The following is a 20,795-nucleotide window of genomic DNA, read 5'->3' as shown; positions in this document are numbered from 1 at the left end:
TGTTCCTATTCTGAGAGTGGGAATTTCAAGAAAAATACTATATAGACTGGAGAGCTAATGTAGATCCCTCGTCAAATTATCCCTAGGATTTCAGGATATATCGTCTGTTTCAGGCAAGCTTATTAAGAATCACGGGATGCCTGGCAGAATAAGAAGTCGTTTGCTGTTATTCTGTACGATGAAAACACACAGGTGAAGAAGCAACTGATCGCTCCTTCGCCTTCCTGGCTCGCTTTCAGATTTTGGATAGGGAGCTGAATGGTGGCGACCGGGTCGGCTTGCATCACACATGCTGACACCCTGTGACAGAAAAGGATCAGCTGCGCCGTCAGGCCGGGCATCGGCGGGGGGATTTACAGGTCACACCCGCAGGCTGCTCCTGCAATTGCCAATTTCGGACTCGAGGAGTCACTTTCCCCCACTCTGAGGAACCTCGCTTCAGCCTGACATGCTCCCGTCTGCCTTTCCCACGTGATTTCTCTCCTGGAAAGGGAAGGTGGGGAGAGGGGAAAAAAATAATAATTCGAGACTACAACTCCCAGAAGACGCTGCTACTGCCGCTGCTCCCTCTGGAAGCGGGCACCAACCCCTCCCGCACCGACCTTGCGCACGCGCCGAGCCGCCAAAACGGCCGCCGCCTCCACGTGACTCCCCGCCGACCAATCGTTTTCGAACCTGATTTGTTATCCGCCTTCCCCTTTTACCTCTCTCCTCCCCTCAGCGCTTGTGCGATCAGAGCGATCTAAGATGGCGACGGTGGAACCGGTGAGTGTCCTTATTCCCGTTTCCTCCCTCCTTTCCCCCCCCCCGCCTTCCTCTTTTTCTCCGCTCTCGGTCTGTCACTTAGGCTTCCGAGAAGATTGTGAAAAAGCCGCTCGGCCCTGAAGGGGGACAGAAAATCTCAGCCAGAAAGCCGAAAGTGGGGCGGGGGGGGTGGTGGGTGGGAAGGAAAGAGATGGTTGGCGAAGAGGGAGAGCGGCAGACAGCGGCCTGGGAAGTTGTGTGTGGCGCGCGCGCGTGCGCGTACGGCGAGCGAAAGGCGCCGGCGTGTGCCTATGGAGTGCCTTGCGGGGGGAGGAGGATGGGAAGACCTGAGAGGCCAGAGAGGGGGGCTCCGAGCGCGCGAGGCGAGCGGCCAGGATTGTGCCGTCACAGTTCGGGCGGGGGCGCTGAGGGGCGACGGGGAGGGGTCGTGTGACGGGCGAGGTGGAGAGAGGAAGGCCGAAGACGGCCGGCGTGTGCAGGGAGAGGAGAATTCACCACGAGAGAGGAGGGCGGAGCTCGGTCGGACTCTGGGCCCCCATCCTGGACATAACTTCTCTATAATTCGTCGTGCCAGCTAGCGGATAGTGCCGCTTATGCCGGCCTGTTTCTCCTTGTCTCCCCGCGCCTGCCAGATACGAGAGTGCCCAAACACCGGCGAGAATACCTTCCTCCACCGCTCCCATCCCTGATCTTCGTGGCTGCTCTCAATGCTGTCTCAACGCCCGGTTGTTTCCTCTCGGGCGGCACCGTCCTGTGGGCTCCGAACCAGGCGACAAATATTGCTTTTTTTCTGATTCCTGGCTTAACCTGTTGCCAAGTTATTTTTCCCAAGAAAAGTATACTTATAATTGAACCCCATAGAACTGGCTAGGGGAAAAAAATTCTTTCACGGTACCATAATTTGGGAAGGATCTGTACCTCTCGAGTCCTGATCATTTCGTTGTACTTCAGTTTTCAACTTTTCCATAAAGAAGATTGTCTGTGATTTTTAGGCCGCCTTCATACACTTGTCCTATATTTAAATAGAAGTTTGTTCTTCTTTCTCCCCTAGCTGTGCAGAATTTTTAAGGCCAAACATCATTTTCAAATACTAATTTGTTAAACGAAAAGTTGCCCATCAATACTCCCCTTCCCATTTTAACATGCTGTATTGTGAGTAAAGAGCTGAACCACAAAAGTAGGAGTTGACATGCAATGGAAGGTGACAGTAGTAATACTAAGCAAGGGAAAATACTGGCATTGAATCAAGAGATCTGCAGTTGGCACTGACACTATAGGTAGTGGCAAGTTAAACACTCAGGTAGGCTTAGCAGTATTTACATACCAAAGGAATGAAATTTGACAGGGCATAGCATGCATGTACTATATCCCTCTATCTAATTATAAAAAATGTCATCTCTCATGTTCCAGAGTTGGCACAATTTACAACTGTATTATTATTCTAGTTCATAAATTTTGACAGAATGATGCAAGGTTTTTAAGCTCAGAAGAAAAAATAAACTACAGAATGATCCATAATTACTACTAGATTACAGCCTTAAGCGTGTTTGCCTTTTTGAAAACTCCTTTTTTGATAAACTTTGCACATTCCTAATTTTTACACTGTAAGCATTATTAGTTTCCAATGCAAATAGAGAAAAAAGTGCATGTACACAGAAGACTTACGTGAATGACATTTTTAAAAACTTTGAATCATCATGAATGAAAGCCATTCTCGGTTATGTAGTTCAGTAAAGGTAAGCTGAAATTTTGAATATGTGCATCTGTGTTACTTTAATTTTACTTACTTGAAAGACAGGCTTATTAAATATATAACATGAAGAAAAAACATTGAGCATTCATATAGTTTTGTTATATTATGAGAATGAACTTCAAAATATTCAACTACCAGCGAAATCAATGAGGCCAGAGCAGATATATTCAGTTCAGAAGTTTAATTGTGTGTAAAAATTTTAGTTGATGCCATGACTTCTCTTTTAAGAAAAGTGTTTATTAAAAAAAGTAGTTTTTACAGTTTGACAGGATTAAGTATAAAATGATGGGTTCAGTTTTCAGATGATCCACAAGTGTGCATAAGCATTAATTTCATTCCTGTTTAAATTGGAAGCTAAAGCGATGAGAAGTCTTATGTTGTTGTTTATTGGAAGATTTTCTTCACCTAGAGCAGGGGTAGGCAACCTTGGCTCTTTTATGACTTTTATGACTGGGAGTTGAAGTCCACTAGTCATAAAAGAGCCAAGGTTGCCTACCCCTGACCTAGGGTATAATATTATATCTTATAAGTGCAGGTAAGAGAACAGGTAATAAAAATGAAACTTACATATTTAATCAGTCTGTAGACTGCCAATATCAAATGCCTCTTTTTATATGCTAGTTTTAGCTAATATAATTTTTGTGCAACATCTATTAGATGGTGATACTATTATATCTCCAGATATTCTAGCATATTGAATGTACAAAATAAACCCTCATAGTTCTTTTCATTTAGAAATAATGCTTTTGTATTATTCCTGCTACTTTCCCCACTGTCTTTGGTTGTTGGAAGCCAGCAGGAAGTTGTGAGAAGAATCCTCAGTAAACAACCACAAATCTGGCTTAATGGGGACTACTGGGATTGCTATGTCACTAAGTGTCTAACCCTAACCATAAAATGTAATGGTGTGGTCATTAAGTGATGGGACACTGTCACTAAATGATGGGCTGGATTTAGGAATTTCCATCCCAATTACCATTGTTAAGCAAGAACCCCCTGTAATTAGAATTCAGAAAAAGTACTATGTATCTAACCCCACTGAAATTGGTAATACATAAGTTAGTCATAACAAATGTTTCACACTGATTTTTGAGACCTTAATATAATTAGTTTTATCTGCAACTAGCCTATTATTCTTTGGTATTTTTTATACATTGGGTGTCCATAAATGAAGTTTGCAATAAATAACATCTGTACATGTTTCCTAATCAAATGTATTACAGTTGACACAGATCTGTGCATACCTTAAATTCTATCGTGTTTTAATATTCTAGATCTTAGTGAAACATGTAGAAAGGGAGATGTATACAAGAAATCCCTATGAAAATCTAGCAGTAATTCAAAACATGTTGACTGGTACCATTGTCTACCCTATTTTACGTAAATTATCATTTGGAGTATGCATGGAGAATCATTTTTAATAATATGTGCATTGAGAATTACTGCATTAAGAAAAGTAAAAGTTTGCTAAATTTGTACACATTTGATAATGTAATCCTCAGTGGAGAAAATAAGATTCCATCTTATTGTTTCAGTTGCAGTTGTCTAAGATGATGTGAGAACTTTACATTCATACTATTTGTTCTAGAATACCTATATTTGGAAAATATAGACATATCCATACTAAAAAGATTTGCAAATGTTAATGGCAGAATATCGGAACATGGTGGTTATCTTTCAAATAAACCTTTATGCATACTATTTTATCTTTTATAAAGAAACAAGTTAATTATTTTGTTTTTCTAGGAAACCATTTCTAACCCTCAGACTTCAGAAGAAGAGAAAACTGAGACATCAGCAAGTCAGGAGATTGTGAGTCCTGAAACATACATTAAGCATCCATTACAAAACAGGTGGGGCATGTTTCCTTTAAATTGTGTAATAGCATGTTCCAAAACAGAATTAACTAGATATTTTGGAATGAAGTTATTTTTTTAAATGCAGAGTACAGATCCACAAATATCCTCCTTTTGAAATTAAAAGCTGGGGAACATTTGTCTTTTTATATTAAATTATTAAATTATGGGTCCTTTATGACAATCTATGAAATGTATATTCTCTTTATGTTTCAAGAGATTTCAGTTGAAAAAAACTACATCACAAGGTTACAGTTGCAATTTTAAACTGGAAAGTATAACATACTAACTTGCCATATGTTTCATACTATGATTTGTATACCTTATAGTAACAATTTGAAGTGCAGTGTTGACAGGTAAATAAGTACTTGGTTTAAAAGTCAGTTAATTGTCCTGTCTAGTTTGAGCCAAATTGTACTTTGGAGTATAAATACTATTTGGCATAATCTCCCTATTCAAAATCTTTAAAAATTTGGGTTTCTTCCGAGGATATTACTTCTGAATGCAATTTAAATCTTTGCCCCAACTTTTCTTTGTCATCTTAATAAAGGTAGAATGAGGTTGATGACTGGGTCATTAGGTTTTAGTTTATAGAACAAAGCCTGCTAGCCTCAGAATTCTTCATTGTATGCTCAGGTGTTAAGTAAAATTGAACATTAAACCTGTGTATTTTTTTGTATTCTTGTTTTGTATTTTCCTTCCCAAATTTCTTAGTGTGCTATGATTTTAATCCCTGCCTTTTAAAATAATAATTGTATATTGTATGCCAATATGGAGTCATTATTTTTTTCAGGTGGGCACTTTGGTTCTTTAAAAATGACAAAAGTAAAACTTGGCAAGCAAATCTTCGTCTGATCTCAAAGTTTGATACTGTTGAAGATTTTTGGGCGTAAGTAAAATTATAAATCAGACTTGAATCTTGAGTGTTTTTTCACCTGATTGAGGATTATATATGAGAAAATATAGGGGGATAAGTTGAATGAGAGGGAATATTCAAAGCCAAATGTGAAGTGAATTTGTAAAGAACACCTATGTACTATTAAAACTCTTGTGTCTGTAACCTTTAACTGAGTGTAACAGTGCACTATAGGACAACAATTTTTGAACTAAGATAGCCCAAATGGGCTAACTTAGAGAATTCTTCCAAAAACTGGGACACAAGACTCCTGTGGAATTGAATTTGTCAAATTTATGATTGCTTCAATGCTTCTGTGCCACTGCCCAGGGGCACAATAAACTGGTTCTACCTTAGCCGAAGGTAAATAGACCAGCCTCTGCTTTGGCTGCTGGAGATCAGGTAGACTGGTCCTGCCCTAGCCCTTCAAAGGCTGCTAGACTGATCCCACCATTGGCTTTCAGAGGGCCGTCAGCTCTGGTTATTCTGGCAAAAAGTCAGAAGTTACTTCTTCTCTCACTTATTTTTTGTCCATTCTGTTTCTCTAGATAAGGAAACATCTCTAAAATGATGACCCAGTGGATCATGGGTTATCTAATTTAGACTTAAGTTTGAGAAAGTTGAAAGCATTAAATATTGTTGCCTGCTACAATTATAAAAAGAGGGCACCTGGGATAACTGCAAGCAATTGGCTCTGTGAAGTATTGGAAATCCTATGAACTGTATTCTCAAGTATTGTGATGATGACAAATTAGTTTTTAAAGTAATGAACATTTGCTGTTAAGAATTATTAAAAATTTAACCCCAAAATTTAAGATAATATATGTGGGGGGTTCACTTCATTGTTTGTACTTATGTTTTTTCCAAATAGGTTATATAACCATATTCAGGTCTCTAGTAATTTAATGCCTGGTTGTGATTATTCACTTTTTAAGGTATGTGGAATAAATTTTTGAGTCTATTTCATCTTACTAGGCTATTTTGGGTGTAACCTGCTAAGTAAAAGACTTTAAAGAATATACAATTTAATAAAATATTGTATTGTAAAAATGTATTAATAAAACTTTCTGCAGAGTTAATTATTAACTTTAGTTTCTATATTTACAATGTGATTTTGTGTTAGGGTACATCTTAATATTATTTTGATATTTTCAAGAGCTGAGGATAAAATACATATGCAACATTTGTTTAAATGTTGATAATCATATCTTTCCTATTTTACTACTCACTATTTTCATAGTGTTGTAAATAAAATACTTAATGTAGTTAGTCCTTGATTCCCATTTCTCTGTCAAAAGAAATATTTTTGTATTTATATAATTTTTAAAAAACACTGATATTTTTCATGCATGACTTAAAATCTTAGAAATATAAATGTAAATAAATTTCAAATATGTAAAAATAAATTGTGTGAATTACATATGTGGATATTGTGTTTTATATTGAACTGCACTTTTTAGGATGGTATTGAACCCATGTGGGAAGATGAGAAGAATAAAAGGGGAGGGAGATGGCTAATTACACTAAACAAGCAGCAGAGACGAAGTGATCTTGATCGCTTCTGGCTAGAGACAGTAAGTGATTTTTATATGTTTGGTGCTCATTTTGGTCACATTTAATAATAATAGTTGGAAGGGACCTTGGTGGTCTTCTAGTCCAACCCCCTGCTCAGGTAGAAAACCCTATACCATTTCAGACAAATGGTTGTCCAGCCTCTTCTTAAAAACTTCCAGTGTTGGAGGATTCACAACTTATAGGGGGTTAATAAATTGTTCTAACTGTCAGGATTGTTTTCCTTCATTCTCGGTTGCGTCTCTTTGATTAGTTTCCATCCATTACATCTTGTCCTGCCTTCAGGTGCTTTGGAGAATAGCTTGACTCCTTCTTCTGAGATATTGGAACACTGCTATCATGTCACCACTCATCCTTCTCTTCATTAAACTAGACATACCCAATTCCAGCAAGTGTTCTTTATATGTTTTAGCTTCCAGTCCCCTAATCATCTTTGTTGCTCTTCCCTGTACTCTTTCTAGAGCACAGGTCGGCAACCCACAGCTCCGGAGCCGCATGTGTCTCTAAGCCATCACCTGCAGCTTCCTGTCCTCCACCATGTGCAGTCCTGAAAAAAAAGTGGGACTAAAAAAATTCAACCAATCAATTCAAACTTCTCACAAAAAAAAACACCTCGCAAAGTTTGAATTGATTGGTTGAACTTCTTTGGTTTGTGGGACTGCCCACAAGCCCCCCCCCCCCCCCGGTCACCGCTTCTCTAGGGACCTGGAGGTGTCCCCGCTGCCATATGGGGATCCGCCTGCCTGGGGCTTGGCAGCAGAGGTGGTGGTTCCTCTCGCTGCGCCCTGCCCTCACCTCACCTTGAGTCCAGTCTAAACGCGAGCAGGCCCATTGTGTAATTTCTTGGCTTCTCTCTGCAAGGGTATCCCAGAAGCATAGGCTTCTATGCAGCCATGATGCCCTCGCCAAGAGACGCTGGAGGTCCTCTAGGCCCGGTGTGGGAGCCACCGCGCTTGCCGTCTTTGGCGGCTGTGGCAGCAGGAGCAGCGGTGTGCCCGGGCAGCACTGCCTGCCTGCTGGGCAGTAGCAACAGGAAGGCGGTGGCGGTGGCTGCTGTTGGGGCGGCCTAGTGCCCTCGCTGGGTCCGGCAGGCAGTACTTGGCAAATGGGCCTGGGCGATGCGCCGGCAGCTCCCACCCCTTCAAGTACCAGGCGGTGCTGCCCGGACACACCACTGCTCCTGCCGCCAAAGACGGCAAGCGCGGCGGCTCCCATGCCAGGCCTGGAGCACCTCCAGCATCTCTCGGCGGAGGGCACTAGGCCACTCCAACAGCAGCAGCCGCCGCCACCTTCCTGTTGCTACCGCCCGGCAGGCACACGGTACTGCCTGGACACATCACTGTTCCTGCCAACAAAGACAGCAAGCGCGGCAGCTCCCAATCTCCTCTTCTACTCTTCAATTAAACCCCTTGTTCTGCGCATGCGCGCGCACTTTTTGTGGTTCCTAGTTTTTTTTTTGTGGAAACCGGTTCTGAGTGGCTCTTTCACTGCTTCAGGTTGTCGACCCCTGTTCTAGAGTCTCAACATCTTTTTTACAAAACTGGATGCAGTATTCCAAGTGTGGCCTTACCAAGGCATTGTAAGGTGGTATTAACACTTCATGTGATCTTGATTCTATCCCTCTGTTAACGCAGCCTAGCATTGTGTTGGTTTTTTTGGCAGCTGCAGCACACTGCTGGCTCGTATTTAAGAAAAGAGTACTTTCCGCAATTGCTAAAAGGAAAAGTCAGGGTGTACAAAATCCATATAGATAATTATTTGACCATAGACCATTGCTATATCAGAGTCTTAGAATACAGAATACAGAGTTGGAAGGGATCTTGGAGGTCTTCTAGTCCAACCCCCTGCTCAGGTAGGAAATCCTATCCCATTTCTTCTTGGCATTACATGTTCTTGGGTGGAGGCCTATGAAAACCATTGGTCTTGGAGATTTGTGAACCCTAGATTCTGGAATTTGATTCAGGAGATTTGTTACAAATAATTTTCATGCTGTGTGCAATCACAAAACTAATGGCATTGCAGTTATATTGATTCTAAGGAGAATGCTGGAGTCAATTTAAGAGAACCAGTAATTGAAAGTTTCATATCCTTGATACGCAATGTATTTGTAAGCTTATAAAATGTGTTATAGGCCTGTTAGTTGTCAGTGACACCAGTGTGGAGAACATGAGTTCTGGAATCCTTTCTCATTGCTTAATAATAGTGCTGTTTCGATCATTTGTCAAGAAATAAAATTTAGAGTGGAGGAATTGGCAACATCCTGAGCCACTGGCTCAACTACCTCTCTCGTTGGAATGCATTGGAGAAACTTTTCTCAATATTTTGATTTGATTGATTCTTTTTTAAACTCATTTTTCTTGTGCTTGCTTTTCTTCTGTATCAAACTTAGTGCCATTCTTGTCAGTTCTCACAGAGTTATTTTTTTGATGATCAGACTGGAAGACTCCTTTTACATGTTTTCTTTCAAATGTTCTGTTGGGTTGGAAAAAATAAGGTAGGGCAAATACGCAGAGCATAGTGTTGAAATTCTTTTCAATATCTTCACTAGTAAAAGCCATACGAGGTATCTGCCTTATATATACTAATACAAATAGTCTGTCTTTATTCCTCTCTTTGTGTGTTCTGGGAAACCCAGTAAAGTAACTCTGCGTCATGTGATGAGGAAGGTGGAGACTTGAGTATGACTCAACAAACAGCTTTCTAAGCAGCTGCCAGTCCCATAGGACAGTGGTCCCCAACCTTTCCAGCTTGGCGGACAGGCAGGAAGGAAAGGGGATGGTTCTTTGTGAGTGGCAGGCATGCGCGTGAATGTGCAAAACTCCATTTGTGCAACTGATGGGCATGCACTCCACTCACGCAAATGGAACTGCCAGTTCAAGCACCTGCCACTTGCACAAATGGAGCTGCATATGCGCATACTCGCCTGCCACTTGCACAGCCAAGTTTGAATGAGCTACAGACTGGCAGTGGCCTGTGGGTTGAGGACCTTTGCCATAGGATGCATTTTTCTTGACTCATTTTTTTCTCCACAGCTCTCAGACTGATCTACTAGTTTTTGAATTTAATCTTTGTTTTGCGGGCTTCTTTCCCACCCTACCCCAAGTGACAAATGTAGTCCTGTTCTAATATGTTTTCAGAGAATGATCCTGAGGCAAGCAGAACATCTACAATTATTTCTAATCCTTTTATCAATAGCAACAATTGGCAGTATTTTATTCAGTGTTAGAGAACTAGACTTTCTGTTTTTTTTTATCTGCATTTACGTGCTGGGAAACATAAGACCACTATTTCTGAATTGTTGCCTAATTACCTCTTCTTTAAGAAAACATTGGATGTTTTAGGGATGACGGAAGTGCTTTTGCTACTGCCTCGGCCAGATCCAGCCCACTTTCTAACCTCACTCTTTCATCTTTCCCCAACAAATTTGGTCCCATTTTGTTTTCAGGGAGATATTCTATTATCTAGACAGAGAGAGTCCCAACTCCTATTTCTTTTCAAAAATTGCTTTATTTTGGAAAAGTAACAAATATTTGTTACCATCATATCAAATTGGTGATAGCTTTGCCTGGGTGGCATTGGAGTGTCATCTGAGATAAATTCTGCAGTGGATGATGAGCAGCCCATTGGTACAATCATTCAAATCAGTCTGACATGTTTGTTACGGTTAGGACCATAGATGTCAATCACCTGTTTCTTGCAATTAGTCAAATTATTTTAACATAGTTTTTCTTGAATATATTGGCACTATTCTCAGATTTATGAAGGCCATTGCATATTTAAGTTCAAAGACGTTCTGGCAAGTGAATAGAACTTTGGAAAATAAATGCATCATTCAAAAAGGAAATGTTTCTCCTTTTTTAAAGGAGGCGATTATTCATTCACTTTGGGTAAAATTATCTTCAATTCAGGCGAATTATTCAAGATTAGGTCATTATGAATAGTTTTTATAGTACAGTCTGGCATAGCAAGCATGGCTGTCTTGTTGTTGTTGTTAGTTGCGAAGTTGTGTCCGACCCATCGCGACCCTATGGACAACGTTCCTCCAGGCTTTCCTGTCCTCTACCATCTTCTGGAGTCCATTTAAGCTCACGCCTACTGCTTCAGTGACTCCATCCAGCCACCTCATTCTCTGTCGTCCCCTTCTTCTATTGCCCTCAATCTTTCCCAGCATTAGGCTCTTCTCCAGTGAGTCCTTCCTTCTCATTAGGTGGCCAAAGTATTTGAGTTTCAACTTCAGGATCTGGCCTTCTAAAGAGCAGTCAGGGTTGATCTCCTCTAGGACTGACCGGTTTGATCGCCTTGCAGTCCAAGGGACTCGCAGGAGTCTTCTCCAGCACCATAGTTCAAAGGCCTCAATTCGTTGGCGCTCAGCCTTTCTTATGGTCCAACTTTCACTGCCATACATTGCAACTGGGAAGACCATAGCCTTGACTATATGCACTTTTGTTGACAGGGTGATGTCTCTGCTTTTTAGTGTGCTGTCTAGATTTGCCATGGCTTTCCTCCCGAGGAGCAAGCCTCTTTTAATTTCTTGGCTACAGTCCCCATCTGCAGTGATCTTGGAGCCCAGGAAAATAAAATCTGTCACTACCTCCATTTCTTCCCCATCTATTTGCCAGGAATTGAGAGGGCCGGATGCCATGATCTTGGTTTTCTTAATGTTTAGTTTCAACCCAACTTTTGCACTCTCCTTCTTCACTCGCAACAAGAGACTCTTCAGTTCCTCTTCACTTTCTGCCATTAGAGTGGTATCATCTGCATATCTTAGGTTGTTGATATTTCTTCCAGCAATCTTAATTCCAACTTTTGATTCATCTAGCCCTGTCTTTCTCAAGATGTGCTCTGCATATAAGTTAAATAGGCAAGGCGACAGTATACAATCTTGCCGGACTCCTTTCCCAATTTTGAACCAATCAGTGGTTCCGTGTCCAGTTCTCACTGTTGCTTCTTGGCCCGCATATAGGTTTCTCAAGAGACAAATAAGATGGTCTGGTACTCCTATCTCTTTAAGAACTTGCCACACTTTGTTGTGATCCACACAATCAAAGGTTTTAGCATAGTCAATGAAGCAGAAGTAGATGTTTTTCTGGAACTCTCTAGCTTTCTCCATGATCCAGCGTATGTTGGCAATTTGATCTCTAGTTCCTCTGCCTCTTCGAAATCCTGCCTGTACTTCTGGTAGTTCTCGATCCACATACTGCTGGAGTCTAGCTTGTAGGATTTTAAGCATAACTTTACTAGCATGAGAAATGAGTGCAATGGTGCGATAGTTTGAACATTCTTTGGCACTGCCTTTTTTTGGAATTGGAATGTAAACTGATCTTTTCCAATCCTGTGGCCACTGTTGAGTTTTCCAAATTTGCTGGCAAATTGAGTGTAGCACTTTTACTGCATCGTCTTTTAAGATTTTGAATAGCTCAGCTGGAATACTGTCACCTCCACTAGCTTTGTTGTTGCTCAGCTTTTCTAAGGCCCACTTCACTTCACATTCTAGGATGTCTGGCTCGAGGTCAGTGACCACCTCATTGTGATTATCAGGGACATTAAGCTCATTCTTGTATAGTTCTTCTGTGTAATTTTGCCACCTCTTCTTAATCTCTTCTGCCTCTGTGAGGTCCCTGCCATTTTCGTCCTTTATCATGCCCATTTTTGCATGAAACATTCCCTTCATCTCTCCAATTTTCTTGAAGAGATCACTAGTCCTCCCTATTCTATTGTTTTCTTCTATTTCTTTGCACTGTTCATTTAAGAAGGCATTCTTATCTCTTCTAGCTATTTTCTGGAATTCTGCATTCAATTGGGTGTATATTTCTTTTTCTCCCTTGCCTTTTGCTTCCCTCCTTTCCTCAGCTATTTGCAAAGCTTCCTCAGACAGCCATTTTGCTTCCTTGCATTTCTTTTTCTTTGGGATGGTTTTGGTTGCTACCTCTTGTACAATGTTACGAACCTCTGTCCATAGTTCTTCAGGCACCCTGTCTATCAGATCTAATTCCTTAAATCTATTTGTCACCTCTACTGTATATTCAACAGGGATATGATTTAATTCATACCTGAGTGGCCTAGTGCTTTTCCCTACTTTCTTCAGTTTAAGCCTAAACTTTGCAATGAGAAGCTCATGGTCTGAGCCACAGTCAGCTCCTGGTCTTGTTTTTACTGACTGTATAGAGCTTCTCCATCTTTGGCTGCAGAGCATATAGTCAATCTGATTTCTGTGTTGACCGTCTGGTGATGTCCATGTGTAGAGCCTCCTCTTGGGTTGTTGGAAAAGAGTGTTTGCGATGACCATCATATTCTCTTAACAAAATTCTATCAGCCTGTGCCCTGCTTCATTTTGTACTCCAAGGCCAAACTTGCCTGTTATTCCAGTTATCTTTTGGCTTCCTACTTTAGCATTCCAATCCCCCATGATGATAAGGACATCATTTTTTGGTGTTAGTTCTATAAGGTGCTGTAGGGCTTCATAGAACCGGTCAATTTCATCCTCTTCAGCACCGGTGGTTGGGGCGTAGACTTGGACTACTGTGATATTGAATGGTTTGCCTTGGATTCGAACTGAGATGATTCTGTCATTTTGAGGATTGTATCCCAGTATTGCTTTTCCTACTCTTTTATTGACTATGAAGGCTACTCCATTTCTTCTGAGGGATTCTTACCCGCAGTAGTATACCTGATGGTCATCTGAATTAAATTCACCCATTCCTGTCCATTTTAGTTCGCTGATACCTAAGATGTCGATGTTCAGTCTTGTCATCTCTTGTTTGACCACGTCCAGCTTTCCTTGATTCATGGATCTTACATTCCAGGTTCCTATGGAGAAAAAATCTTTACAGCATCGGACTTTCCTTTCACCACCAGACACATCCACAGCTGAGCGTCCTTTCGGCTTTGGCCCAGTTGCTTCATTCTTTCTGGCGCTACTAGTACTAGCCCTCTGCTCTTCCCCAGTAGCATATTGGACGCCTTCCGACCTGAGGGGCTCATCTTCCAGCATCATATCGTTTTGCCTTTTTGGTACTGTCCATAGGGTTTTCATGGCAAAGATACTGGAGTGGGTTGCCATTTCCTTCTCCAGTGGATCACGTTTTGTCAGAACTCTCTGCTATGACCTGTCCGTCTTGTGTGGCCCTGCACGGCATAGCTCATAGCTTCATTGAATTACGCAAGCCCCTTCGCCACGACAAGGCAGTAATCCATGAAGGGGATGGCTGCCTATGCACCCCCAAATAAGCACTGTTAATATAAAGGTTTCCGGATTACAATTTTCAATGCACTTGAGCTTTATTTCCCATCTTCCTTTGAGATTGAGTTGGCATTTGTAGCTTTGATGATTGGAAATAAACAAGATTTTATATAGTTTTCAACTCTTTAGATATGAAACAGGATTGCACCATTTTGATTGGTTGCCTTTAATACATCAAGTACTAGACTTTTTAGTGATACTTTTTTTTGCCTGAGAGTGTTCTTTAATGAAGATGATATTTTAGGTTTAGATTTTATTAGATTTATATACCGCCCGTTCTCGAAGGACTCAGGGCGGTTTACAGGGCATTTTAAAATCATACCAATACAAAATACAAAGTTAAAAGACAAAAGATTATATTATCCCTGAAAATAAAACCCAGTTAAAATTCTCAGCCTGGGTCAGAGAGCTCAAAGAGCCAAGTCTTCAGATCTTGGCGGAATGAACGTAGGTCAGGGGCAGTCCTGAGCTCCACGGGCAGCTGTTTCCAGAGGGCAGGCGCACCCACAGAAAAGGCCCTCCCCCTGGGTGTTATCCGCCGGTAATCTTACCGGCGGCACCCTGAGAAGACCCTCTCTCTGCGAGCGCACTGGACGAAGGGAGCTTGATGCTGGCAGCAGGTGTTCCCTCAAATATCCCGGACCCAAGCCATTTAGGGCTTTATAGGTTATTACCAGCACCTTGAATCTCACCCGGAGGGCAACCGGAAGCCAATGCAGCTCACAGACTAGAGGTGTTACATGGGAGTATCGGGAAACCCCCATCACAACTCGTGCGGCCGCATTCTGCACCAGTTGAAGCCTCCGAGTGGTCCTCAAGGGCAGCCCCATGTAGAGAGCGTTGCAGTAGTCTAAACGGGAGGTCACGAGCGCATGAGTGACTGTGCGTAGGGCATCTTGGTCCAGGTAGGGTCGCAACTGGCGCACCAGGTGATATAATGCTTTCCATATACCAGGCGTGCACATTTGGAATTATGACTTTGGGTGTCATTAGCATATTTATATTACCCAGCTTTCCGTATCAGTAACTGACCTTCCAAAGCCGTCTGTTTTCCAAATAGGTATCTAGAAGCTGTGATGGAGTAAGTAAATTATAGATAGTTCCTCAATTTATGACTATTCACTCAGCAACCTTTCAAAGTTACGACTGCTGAAAAAATGGACTTATGACCGGTCCTCAAAGTTATGGCTGTTGCAGACAATATTCTGTCCCATTCATGCAGCCCTAAGATGTGTACAGTGAGTATGACAGAGCCTCATCTGCCTATTGGAATCTTCTGGGCCTAGCTGGGGAGAAAGCAGTGAGACTGCAGGTGAGGCAAGAGAACCAGTGGCAGTTCGCTGGGAAAAGGTCAAGGCAGTATGGAAGGGGATGTTCTGGATGGCAGCAGAACTGGAAGAAAGGGAGCGATATGGGCTTCCCAGAGGTATAACACATAATCTGCAACTCCTGTTGCAAGCGCTCTTGGGACAGCTGGTATGCTGGGACCAGGCACTGCTACACCAGGCACTGCCTGCACTGGAATACCTAAGTAAGGCTCCTGTCACGTGACATCTTGGGTCAGTAGCCCTTGAGAACCCTGGCAGTGGCAGCTGGGCCCCTGAGCTCAAGCATGAGCAGCCAAGGCAGCGGGTGGCCCCTTGCCCCAAAGAAAGCCTTCAAAGCACACATCCACACCCTGCCCACCTCTGCTGCCTCTGCTGTGTGTACTGGGGGATTCCTTTGTTTTTACAAGCCTACCTACACCTTGACTACCCTTGCCAATGGAAAAGTGAGCTGCATGATGGAGCGGAGAAATGGTTATTTTAAATATCTTAAGTGTCAAAGATTTTTTTTCTAATTTTTTCTAATTGACAACCCTCCCCTCCATCACGGGGCTCACCCTTTCCGAGATTTCATTGCTCAACCCTCATTTGCTTTTCCTAGTCAGTATTTTTGGAGACAAGACTGAGCTTTTATTAGAAGAAACAAGACACAAAACACAAAAGAAGGTGCAGGTCTGGTGCAGAGATTTTGTATTTGATGAATAAACTGCTTTGTTCTCTGCAGTGCCTAACTCAAACATTTTATCCCATGTGGATAAACAAGCAGTGGGGTTGGGAAGAGTTTTGTGTACCTCTACTTGATTAACTGCCATTGTGTGCCACTCTCCTGATCGACTAGAGTATTCTGCATGTCTATCCCAAGGTAGGGCATTCCCCCCCCCCCCCAATGAATTTCACCAGCTTTGCAGGAGAACTGCTGGGCCGAGAGTGAGCAGAGCCTGTGGGTAGGGTCTGTCAATGCTGAGCTTTCCCCCACCCCTCAATGAAGGCCACTGGCTGATTTCTCAGGAGCACTTGCAACACAAGCTGCAAGGTGTGCATTGTGCCTCGTGGAAGCCTACTTTCCTCCCCTTCCTCCAGTTCTACTGCCACTCCAAATAGCACCTCTCACACAGCATCCACCTCGCCCTGCACAACACTGCCAACTCTCCTTCCTTGCCTGGCAATAGAGAATGCTGCAGTTCACTACTCCGCTGTCTCCTCTCTGAATGGGCCTGGCAAGCAGATGAGAAGGGAGACGCTGCACACGTCCTAGGGCAGCACCTGTATCCCAGAGCACCAGTAGGAGGAAGAAGGGACCAGTGGTGGAGGGATATGTGGCAGAATGTAGGTGCCAAAAGGGATGTGTGTGTGTGGGGGGAAGAGATAGGCAAGAGGGGGGAATTAAGCAAAGCTTAGTGTGGCAGGGTAAGAGAAGCGTGAGGTCCTCATCTAACTACTGCAACTATGACTACTGAAACTGCTGTTGCTAAACAGGATGTTTCTTTTACAAACCACATTACTTAGCAATGGAAGTTCTGGTCCCAATTGTGGATCAGTATTCAAAGCTAAAAGTAATAGTCCTGGCCCTCTGGTTTAAGACTTTTATGTCAGTGATAGTGGTAAACTCTTGGTGTTAGATTAACATCCAGGAGCTAGTTGTGAATTATTCTTTGCTCTACTATGGATTTTACTGTTTACCAATAATCCAGTTTACTCATTTTTTTTATAAGAGTTATCTTTTTTGATGGCTATGCCTCTTGTACTATTCTTGAAATAGTCCTGAAACAATCTCTAGGGAGTTAAAATTATCTTCTACTATAATAGGGGGTTTTTTGTAGCAGCTTTCAACTTTGAATTTTTTTCTCAGTAATCTTGTCTTGGTGGTACACTGAAATCAGTAAAAATTTACATTATTTTTTTGTAAGTACTCAGTTGTATTTTGTTATTTAGTTTGTTGTTATTTTCAATTTTGTAGCTGCTGTGCCTTATTGGAGAATCCTTTGATGACTACAGTGATGATGTATGTGGAGCTGTTGTTAATGTTAGAACCAAGGGGGATAAAATAGCAATATGGACTACTGAATGTGAAAACAGAGATGCTGTTACACATATAGGGTAAGTTGATGTGAAATTCCAGAATAGCTACTTTAGAAAATACTGATGTTTCAGAAGTTTTCCTTTTATTTTTTGTTAGTTATGGTTTAAGTCAGATATAAAGGTGTTCAAAGGAAACATTAACTGTATAATTTAGGAAGCTCATTTATTTCAGTACATCAGGATTTGGGGTATAATCCCGATCTGTGTTTAATGAAAAAGACTTCCAGTACCTTGTCATGCAAAACAAGTGTAATAATCATTTTTGGAGGGCTGCTATCAAAATTGTATGTTTTATAATTATATGTTTATATTTGAACCAATTTGCAGCAGAAAATTATACATACCTTTTTTGGGGACTCTCAAGGTGAAACATGAAGTACCAAATGTGTCTAATAATGTTACATGGCAAATAAAGCCAGTTTGGTATAGCAGCTAACACACTGTGTTAGAAATCAGGAGACTATGAATTCTGGTCTTCTTTTGGGCATGAAAGCCAGCTGAATTATTTTGGACTAGTCACACTCTTAGTCCAACCTGCCTCATAGAGTTGTGGGAAAAAGAGGTGGGGCATTAAATATATACATTGCTTTGAATTGATAAGAAATAAAGACAGCATAAAAATCAAATCAAATAATGGTACAGGTAGCCCTCAACTTACAACAGTTCATTTAGAGACTGTTTGAAATTACAGCAGCACTGACTGTTTTTCACGCTTACGACTGTTGCAGCATCCCCAAGTTCACGTGATCAAAATTCATCCACTTAGCAGTGGATTCATATTTATGACAGTTGCAATGTCCTGGGGTCATTTGATCACCTTATGTGATCTTCTGACAATCAAAATCAATGGGAAAGCCATTCATTTAACCACTGTGTTAACAACTACAGTGACTTACTTAACAACTGTGGCAAGAAAAATCATAAAATGGGGCAAAGCTCACTAAACTGTCTTCCTTAGCAACTTAAATTTTGGGCTCAATTGTGGCCATGTCGAGGATTGCCTGTATTATATTTTATGGCAAAAGAGTTTTTCCAAGTATTTTTTACATATTGATATTTGATAAGGTCCATCTACATAAGAGAATTAAGTCACGCTCATAATGAACAAATCTGATTGCAATGATAGTAGCTTTACCTTTCATGTGCCAATATAAGCGCAGTGTAAAATAATGCAATATCAAAAATTAATGCACTTACTCATTTCAATCTAATAGTAGCCTTCGTCAATTGTTAACACATATCAAATAGAATTCTGTATTAAAATGTTTACCATAGTTTCACAAAGGGCCATTAAAAATAACCATTTTTAGCACTTTTTAAAATGAGTTGATTCCAAATGACTGGCACTGGATTAAAAAAAACAACTTTTCATTCATGGCATGGCTATTTTATCATAAGGAGGTGCCAGCTGGCCCTGCCTGAACAATTGAATTGAGCACAGGAATATAAAATTTGAGCCGATTTTCCAAATAAGAAAACTTTTGTATGCATAACTCAGTAAGATAATATCAGCAGCTTCTATTGACTTTTTTTGCAAATAGCCAAAATGAGAAAGGTAGAAGTAAATCAGATGTCCAGAACACTGCAGTTAGGAATACAAATCAAGGGGACAGAAAGAGCTATAAGGTAATTTGGTCAGTAAATTATTTTAATTAAATTGTTTACATTTACGTTAATCTTAAACATTAAATTAAAATTACAAGTTTAGATTGTTTAGTCACTTAGGCTTTTAATGAAATTCTCTCAGCAGTTTGAGCTCTTCTACTGAGGCTCAGCTTCAGGTTCCTATATGATTTATTAATTTCCAAAACAGGAAAGGTTATCAATCTAGTTCCATCATTCTTGTAAAGACCTAAAGACTTCTGACTTTCTTTTTCAAATCAAATAAACAGAGGCTAAACAAAATAGTGTTAATTCTTGTTTATGTGAAAATGAAAGCCATCTTTCAGAAAAACATGGTTTAAGGGATGTTTAGCACAGGATCACCTGCATATGCACTGGACATTTACTACATAAAATTCATTATATGCTAATATGACTGTTATCTGTTTGTGATAAATGATAAGGTCAAATACTGGGTGAATAGTGGAATGACTTGTTTAAAAGAAATGTAACAATATCTGGTATATTGCATTTGGAGTTTAAACAATGAAAATTAATGCCATGTTTTCATATGAACAATGCTACTTAAATTGATATTTTGTGTTTTTAATTTCCCAGGAGAGTATACAAGGAAAGGTTAGGACTTCCTCAAAAGATAGTGATTGGTTATCAGTCCCATGCTGACACAGCTACTAAAAGTGGTTCCACCACTAAAAATAGGTTTGTTGTTTAAGAAGACACCTTCAGAGTATTTCATAGGAGACTGCGTCAAGCAATCGAGATTTGGGAGCTGAACCAAAGCCTCTATAAAAGCAGAGTGGACTGCATTTAAATCTGATTTCCATCTAAATGTTGCTAAATTTGTGAAACTCATTTGCTTTGTCTTGTACTTCTGTTTTCTTCCTCACCCCCCACCCTGCCTCACCCCATTTTTTGGCTGAAGGTAACCTTTTCCAATCAAAGAATTTCAGTGCAACATTTTGCCCTTCAAATCCATACATGTCTCCCTGACCCATTCTCTGATGCTTCTTAAGAAAATAACTATTATATTAAAAAAATGTCCTGAAAACAGTGCCATTTCTACAGGGGAATAAACTACTACTTTTTCATCTTTTCACTGTATGCAATAACATGTTTTGCTGGTTGGAAGGAAAAGTATGATGCATACATTTTTCTAGCAAATCTTTCTTTATACAGCATGATCATTGCTGTAATTGATGCTGATGGCTGCTAGATTTAATTTATTTTGTTTCCCTTTTCTGATAACAGTGATATTCTGATTTCGGTTCATGTAACATTGGTGAAGGATCTGGGAATATGACAAAAGGTTTAATAAACATAATTTTGTGCATTCTATGGTAATTATTTTGTAATACTAAAGCTTTGCTACAAATTTCATGCATTTCAAGCCAAATCAGTGATATGTTTGTGTGATTTCCTGAACATAATTGTGGATTTTAAAAAATGTTAACACCAGAATTACATTCCTTACTAGAAATAGTATTCCTGTTTTTTGTATCTTATGCTGTATTTTAACATTTTGTATTCCTTAGGTTAAATTTTGCTTTGGTTTAAGTACGGCTCAAATAGAAAAGCAGTCCCATTCATAAGACAGTGTACAAAACTGTAAATAAAATGTGTACAGTGAATTGTCTTTTAGACAAGTAGATTTGTCCTTTTATTTCATTATACTGAAGTGCTTTGTACT

The 20,795-nt window shown here is 40.7% G+C and overlaps 1 protein-coding gene across 2 annotated transcripts; it reads left to right on the top strand.

Annotated features, from left to right (window-relative positions):
* The first annotated feature begins 727 nt into the window (after positions 1 to 727).
* Positions 728 to 20,438, top strand: EIF4E (eukaryotic translation initiation factor 4E). Of its 2 annotated transcripts, XM_081332299.1 has the most exons (8): positions 732 to 765; positions 1,398 to 2,501; positions 4,265 to 4,371; positions 5,168 to 5,263; positions 6,141 to 6,204; positions 6,730 to 6,843; positions 17,364 to 17,503; positions 19,706 to 20,438. In XM_081332299.1, the coding sequence occupies exons 2-8, from the start codon at positions 2,463 to 2,465 to the stop codon at positions 19,818 to 19,820; spliced, it is 675 nt and encodes a 224-aa protein (XP_081188425.1). In that variant the 5' UTR covers positions 732 to 765; positions 1,398 to 2,462; the 3' UTR covers positions 19,821 to 20,438. The 2 variants fall into 2 exon arrangements, with proteins under 2 accessions (XP_081188426.1, XP_081188425.1); XM_081332300.1 differs by lacking the exon at positions 1,398 to 2,501 and having other exon boundaries at positions 728 to 765.
* The last annotated feature ends 357 nt before the right edge of the window (positions 20,439 to 20,795 follow it).

Source organism: Vipera berus (assembly GCF_964194415.1).
Source record: "Vipera berus genome assembly, chromosome: 7".
NCBI classification, from domain to species: Eukaryota; Metazoa; Chordata; class Lepidosauria; order Squamata; family Viperidae; genus Vipera; species Vipera berus.
The sequence above is the reverse complement of the archived record's forward strand: the minus strand, read 5'-3'. Positions and strand labels throughout refer to the sequence as shown.

Coding starts and splice junctions, on each gene's coding strand:
- EIF4E (XM_081332299.1), top strand. CDS start 2,463: ATGAATGAAAGCCATTCTCGGTTATGTAGTTCAGTAAAG. Junction 2,502..4,264: donor GGTTATGTAGTTCAGTAAAG/GTAAGCTGAAAT, acceptor TTGTTTTTCTAG/GAAACCATTTCTAACCCTCA. Junction 4,372..5,167: donor AAGCATCCATTACAAAACAG/GTGGGGCATGTT, acceptor TATTTTTTTCAG/GTGGGCACTTTGGTTCTTTA.